At 46.3% G+C, this 6,069-nt stretch overlaps 1 protein-coding gene, 1 long non-coding RNA gene and 3 other non-coding genes across 6 annotated transcripts in view; 1 reads left to right on the forward strand and 4 right to left on the reverse strand.

The window, feature by feature from the left end:
* Lrrc75a (leucine rich repeat containing 75A) overlaps positions 1-1,790 on the forward strand; it is a 43,286-nt gene extending 41,496 nt beyond the window's left edge. Inside the window, exon 4 of the mRNA XM_013365440.4 lies at positions 6-1,790. Within this exon, the coding sequence (XP_013220894.3) occupies positions 6-543 (538 nt within the window). The 3' untranslated portion in view covers positions 544-1,790. The remainder of the gene's footprint in view (positions 1-5) is intronic.
* Positions 1,791-4,275, reverse strand: LOC120884232 (uncharacterized). Of its 2 annotated transcripts, none has more exons than XR_005726569.2 (6): positions 4,130-4,275; positions 3,808-3,896; positions 3,534-3,572; positions 2,792-2,859; positions 2,330-2,417; positions 1,791-2,102 (listed from the first exon to the last, which is right to left on the reverse strand). It is a non-coding gene; the product is annotated as an uncharacterized LOC120884232 (long non-coding RNA). The 2 variants fall into 2 exon arrangements; XR_005726568.2 differs by having other exon boundaries at positions 2,330-2,393; positions 4,130-4,274.
* Positions 2,175-2,246, reverse strand: LOC120884661 (small nucleolar RNA SNORD65). The gene has a single exon (XR_005727082.1). It is a non-coding gene; the product is annotated as a small nucleolar RNA SNORD65 (small nucleolar RNA).
* LOC120884632 (small nucleolar RNA SNORD49) lies at positions 2,939-3,012 on the reverse strand. Its single transcript, XR_005727055.1, has one exon. It is a non-coding gene; the product is annotated as a small nucleolar RNA SNORD49 (small nucleolar RNA).
* LOC120884634 (small nucleolar RNA SNORD49) lies at positions 3,656-3,726 on the reverse strand. The gene has a single exon (XR_005727056.1). It is a non-coding gene; the product is annotated as a small nucleolar RNA SNORD49 (small nucleolar RNA).
* Positions 4,276-6,069: the final 1,794 nt, after the last annotated feature.

Consider the following 6,069-nt stretch of genomic DNA (forward strand, 5'->3'; position numbering starts at 1 on the left):
TTAAGCCTCAAGGCCGTCCTGGCTGGGAACCCTCCAGACAACACAGTGGACCTGTCTGGCATCCCACTGACCTCCCGTGACCTGGAACGAGTGACCAACTATCTGCAGCGCTGTGGGGAGCAAGTAGACAGCGTAGAGCTGGGCTTCACAGGCCTCACAGATGACATGGTCCTGCAACTGCTGCCAGCACTCAGCACCCTGCCCCGCCTCACCACACTAGCCCTCAATGGCAATCGGCTGACCCGGGCTTTGCTGCGTGACCTTACTGACACCCTGAAGGACCCCAGCAAGTTCCCCAATGTCACATGGATAGATCTGGGCAACAATGTGGACATCTTCTCTTTGCCCCAGCCCTTCCTGCTCAGCCTGCGCAAGCGGTCTCCCAAACAGGGCCACCTACCCACCATCCTGGAACTGGGTGAGGGGCCAGGCAGTGGGGAGGAGATTCGGGAAGGGACATTGGGCCAGGAGGACCCTGGAGGGGGCCCTGTGTCACCTGCCAAAGACCACCATGAGGGCAAAGAGGCTGTGACTCAGACATGACATGTAAGTGGCAAGCCTCACTAGGGAGTCTATAGAGCAGGATGGCTGAGGCAAATTAGGGGCTCCTCCCATCAGGAGGCTGGGGCTACAGCAGCCTCCCCACCCCCCCAGAAGAGCAGACTCTAGTACCTGGGAAAGAGGGATTAGTGCACTACTTCCCTTTGGTCCTTTCCATCTCTCCTATAAATCCCAGCATCTGCCTTCTGGCTCCCAATAACTCACCCCTAGCTCAAGGGGCTCCAGGTACCCCACAACTCAGTCCTTGGCTTCCTCAGATTTTGGAAAAGCACAGGTTTGGAGATGATGAAGCTTGAGCCAATGTTACCAAGAGCTTTCCTCCAAACAGCAGACAGGCTCCTGCCATCCCAGTTCTGTATTACCCTTGTCCTACATGGGGAAGCAAATTCCACCCGATGTTAAGTCCAACTTAATGAGGTTGGAGCCTAGTTCTTAGCTATGCTAAGCATGGACTTAAGGAAGGTGCTCTTCTTGCTTGGTCTCAGGCTTGGAACTGACTTCCCACATTTTAGCTTCCAGGTCCAGGGACCTGCTCCTAAAACCAGCTCTCACCACACCTTGAAATATTTAGAGCATCCTGTGGTGACAAGTGCCTATGCACACAGGCATGCATGGGAAAACCCATCAGAAATCTTGATCCTTAGCCAGCCTGTTATTCACAGGCTGAGGAATTACAAATTTGAGGACAGCAAAGGATGTTTGCTCAATAGCAGAGCACTTGCCTATCACTTGAAGGTCTGTCTTCAACCCCCTAACTTATGAGGGCATTTCTAAAATCCCAGGACCAGTGAGCCTATGGCAGTTATCAAGATAGCTGTTAAGGAGAAAACTGGAAACCAAGAGCCTAACTCACCTGGGTCCACTGTCCCATACTCAACTTTTAAACCCAAGTAACCCCTAGACCCATGCCCAGAGACTGGGAGCAAATGAATTCTCAAAACTAGATTCAATCACAATATTGAGGCAAGCAAGTATAGGGAAGCAAAGCCTCACAAGATCAGCATTAGCTACAAGTGACCCCTGGCAAATAGAAAAGATCATACCCAGGAAGGAAATAGACTATGGGCAGCAGGGATTGGCTGGAATCAAGTATGAATGCCTTAAACGCTTTTGGATATTTTTCCCTGTAAGTCTATAGTTGTTAAAAGGAAAACAGCTTAGACTGACCAGTTTACAAGATGAGTGCTAATACCTGAAGTAAAATTGAACTTGTTTTTCAAATATGCATATTCAAGAATCACCAAAGACCATTGTTTATTATGGTATTAGACATTATATTCAAGAGAAACAATTTTTGGCTTAAAGACCTCACCCTTCCAATATAAGGGCAACCAATGTGTACACATAAAATGATTAAAAGGTATAGAAATTCCTGTTGGGTGGGGTAATGAAACCAATCGGGCCTGCTGAATGATCTCTTGTGAACAGCCTGACACACAAGGTGACCATGTTTCCAAATGTTGAAGCTGTTTAGATTTTCAGAATCCAAATCAATGGTGGTTACTGATCCCCGGAACTGATCATCCTCTGGGAGATACAGCCTGCAAAGAAACTAAATTTCAATCTTACTTTCTACTCCAATTAACAGCAGTCATTCACAAGTGCAATGATATCTTCAGAAAACCGTAGGTTCACCACTACCAATCTGCCGGTAATTCCAGCTATTTTGGGTGATTTCATCATGTGATATCCTTTTAAGTTACTTAAAACAACTAGCCACTTTATCTACTCTACTAATAAGGTAATTTTTATGTAGATCAAGGCTTACCTCCAGAGCTTAGGTTGCTGCCACCAGGTCTATAATCTGCACTTCAGGGCTTCATTCCAAAATCCTGAGAATGGATAAAACAAAGTACCTAAAGACCACAGAAGCAGGAAAGGCATTTCTTTTAGCCCGGGTAACAATTTAAAGTCCATCCTAACAAAAGCCCTTTAAGACCTTACAGAAGAGATTTTTTTTTTTTGTAAAATTACTGAATTACATTAAGTCTTAATTAGCTTGTCTGGGAGCTGTAACTCTACTCAGTCACATTTCAAACCTCACGTACATAAGATTATGGTTCCTTCTGACAAATGAGGAATACTATACCTCAGAATAGACAGGTAAATTGGTTCGAGATTATTAAATCACCAAGAGGTAATCTGAGAACCCCTCTATGGCTATGCATGCCACTCAGCATTTCCAGAATATCAATAAAGGTCACTATACTCTCTAGAGGCCAAAGCTTACCTCACGAAAAGGCAAATGTTCCAGGCTCCAAAACTCAGCTGCTGGTGTTCCTTCTGCTAATATGCAACCTGAGTGAATATAGCAATTGTCACAGTTCAGACCAACTTTATCCTGGGCACCAACAAATGGTAAAGATTTGTTGACTGCAGTCAGCCAGGAATAGTTATCGTCAGTTATCGCTTCTGACGGCACTTCCTATTATTAATGGTTTCATCAGAGCAGTCAATACCTCACTACTCTCCAATATTGCTCCAGAGACCTGTATATTGTCAAAACCAAAACTAACATTGCCTTAAAAACCCACTGGAGGGGCTGGAGTTATGGCTCAGTGGTAGAGCGCTCACTTAAGCATGTGTGAGGCACTGGGTCCAATCCTCAGCACTACATTTAAAAAAAAAAAGAGAGGACCCGGTGGCCCACACCTGTAATCTCAGTATGCTGGAGGATGAGGCAGAAACGCCAAGTTCAAAGGCCAGCCTAGGCAACTTACACCTAGTCTCAAAATGTAAAAAGGTCAGGGATACAGCTCAATGATAAAGCATCCCCGAGTTAAAAAAGAAAAAAACACAAGTTTCTAGATGCAGCTTAATGCATCCCTCTCCATCTTCTGAAGTTCCACTTCATGCAATGACACATTCCATAATGCTAAATGTACAAAACTAAAATGCCAACTTGAATGCTTAAGGCAACTAAGTTACAATTTCGTAAATATTAATCACTTCCCAGACCAGGGCTTGCTTACCTTATGAAAGGCCGCTCCCTTCATTATTCTATATTATATCTGAAACACATGAGAAAAGAACAGAAATTGAGGGCAGATTCTAGCCGTAATATTCAGCTAAATCACTGCATCTCTGCGACTGCGGTCAGACGAGCATAAACATCGTCAGTTATCGCTTCTGACGGCACTTCCTATTATTCGTATCATCAGAACAGCCAAGCCGATCTCCCTTACGATCCCATTGAAATCCGTCCACAAGCCGTGGACTCCAAGCTGCAGGCTGACCCCAACTCACCCAGCTTTGTCGTGTTTGCGCAGTCCTCATGGCGGGCCGGGGTTCTGGATCCTTAAATCTGTGGACCCGAGGCGCCTGCCGCGGTCGCCCTGCAGGAAAAACACGCGGTCTATAACCCTCGCTCCACGGTGGCCTGATTCTGCCCCGTGAGGGTCCCGACACCCGGACGCAGAGTCAGCCACAAAGCCCACGTGGACATCGGCGCCACGGAGAAACGCCGTTACAACACCAGCCCCTTTCACTAAGCTTCCGGAAACAAAAAGGTTCCAGTTCTTTTCGTCCTTGCCACCAACACCCAACAGTACACAATAAAAGATCCTACCTCCACAAAGTCCATGGTGAAAAGGCCGATCCTGCAGCGTCCACGGACCTTAAGATGTCGGAACATCCCATTCCTCACATAAGAAAGGGTGATCTGGCAAAAAACTCACCGCACTTCCAGCCCTTTTAACGCTACAGACACCTCCCAGAACTCCCCCCCGGAACATTGAGCTAGTGGTCTCTTCCGCGGCGCGGAGAATTCTGGGTAACGCCGCGCGCTGCGCCTGCTTGGAGGTTGAAGGGCGGATTCCGAGCCTAGTTCCCGGGGCTGAAGTCTTGTATGGCTCCTCTTTAGCTATGTGGTCTTGAGCAAATTACTCATCCCTTGTGAGGTCAAAACTGTTCGTGTGGAAAATGAAGACACGATCGCCCCACAATGTAGTTCTGAATACCACATGAAATAACATCCCTTGAAACGGCAGGGCCAGGGCATACTGCAAGTTCAGAATTAATAGCTGCTCTTCAATCTAATAAGCAGGCCGGTCTGTCGGAGCGTCTCAAAGCACTGACAGCCCTCATCACTCCTCTTTTAGGATGACCTTTAGGGAGCAAGCAGAGGAATCTGGATCCATCCTTCCTGCCCTTTGCCATGAAGATCTTTCCTTCCCGCCCCTTCATGATTCCTTCATCCAGATCCTATCACGTGGGCAATGGAAAACTCTCCCTCTGCGGATACTTTACTTTCAGTGTATGAATGGGTTCGTTTTTCCCCTATTTAAAAAGTATTTGGGGGGCTGGGGATGTGGCTCAAGCGGTAGCGCGCTCGCCTAGCATGCGTGCGGCCCGGGTTCGATCCTCAGCAGCACCACATACCAACAAAGATGTTGTGTCCGCCAAGAACTAAGAAAAAATAAATAAATGTTAAAAAAATTTAAAAAAAATATTAAAAAAAAAAAAAAAAAGTATTTGGTTCCAGGACTCTGGATGTAGCTCTAGTAGAACACTCTAGCATGCATGAGACCCGGGAGTTGATCTTAAAAAAAAAAAAAAAAAAAAAATCACTTCCCTGTACACCCATTTTGTACACAAACTATACCAAGGGAGAACTATATTTATTTTGACTGGAAATGAAAAACCAGACTCTACCTCAGAGCAAAGCCTTGTCCAAGGAAGGGACATGACCTTTGTCCTTGGAAAGACCCACAGAGCACTCCTAGGCACATTCCCACCCTGCTAAGTTGTTTATCTACAAATAACAGGAGAGATCTGCTGCACCAGGTGTCCCTGACTCAGGCTAGGTGGGGACCCATAGCAACCCCCTAGCAGCCACCAATCAGCATGAGACATGGAAATAGCTGGGATGCCAGATGACCCTCCCAGTAGTTTATGGTGTTGGGAAACCATGTAGTTCAGCACAAACACCCTTCTTGACTTAAACCAATCAGTTCAAATAAATCCCCCTCTTATAGTAACCAATCACCCCTACCCAACTTGTTTCCACCAGTGAATGTGCTAATCATGTTTTAGAGTTGTTATTTGATTTTCCCGCGATGTGTGATGATTTGCTAAGAGATGCTATGATGTACGTGGGGGTCCCTGCCTTCTCCAAAGAATGTATAAAACTGCTGCAAACCCTGGGCTCGGGGCCTCTCAGAACACCTCTTTGCTGTTTACATCGATCTTGGGTCTCTGGTGGTCTTTTGGGGGTCCAGAATTCAAGCATAACAGAAAGAACTGCAGAGGCAATCATGAGACAGCACTTTTAAGCTAATCTCAGAAATAAGTATAGGGTTTTAATGGAGAGGGGCAGAGAGAGGGAGACTTCTAGCAATGGCCAAGTCAAGGGGTCAAACACAAGGTCCCTCAACCAGCATGAAAAATTCAGTGAAAATTGATTTTTCACCACATTCTCCAGCAGGCAGCAGGAATATAAGGAAAGATGTGTCTGGAAATGCATAGGCAAAGTCGTGGAAGGCTGAGGATTCCTGTGACAACACTCTC

This window comes from Ictidomys tridecemlineatus, chromosome 3 (genome assembly GCF_052094955.1).
Source record: "Ictidomys tridecemlineatus isolate mIctTri1 chromosome 3, mIctTri1.hap1, whole genome shotgun sequence".
Taxonomy (NCBI): Eukaryota; Metazoa; Chordata; class Mammalia; order Rodentia; family Sciuridae; genus Ictidomys; species Ictidomys tridecemlineatus.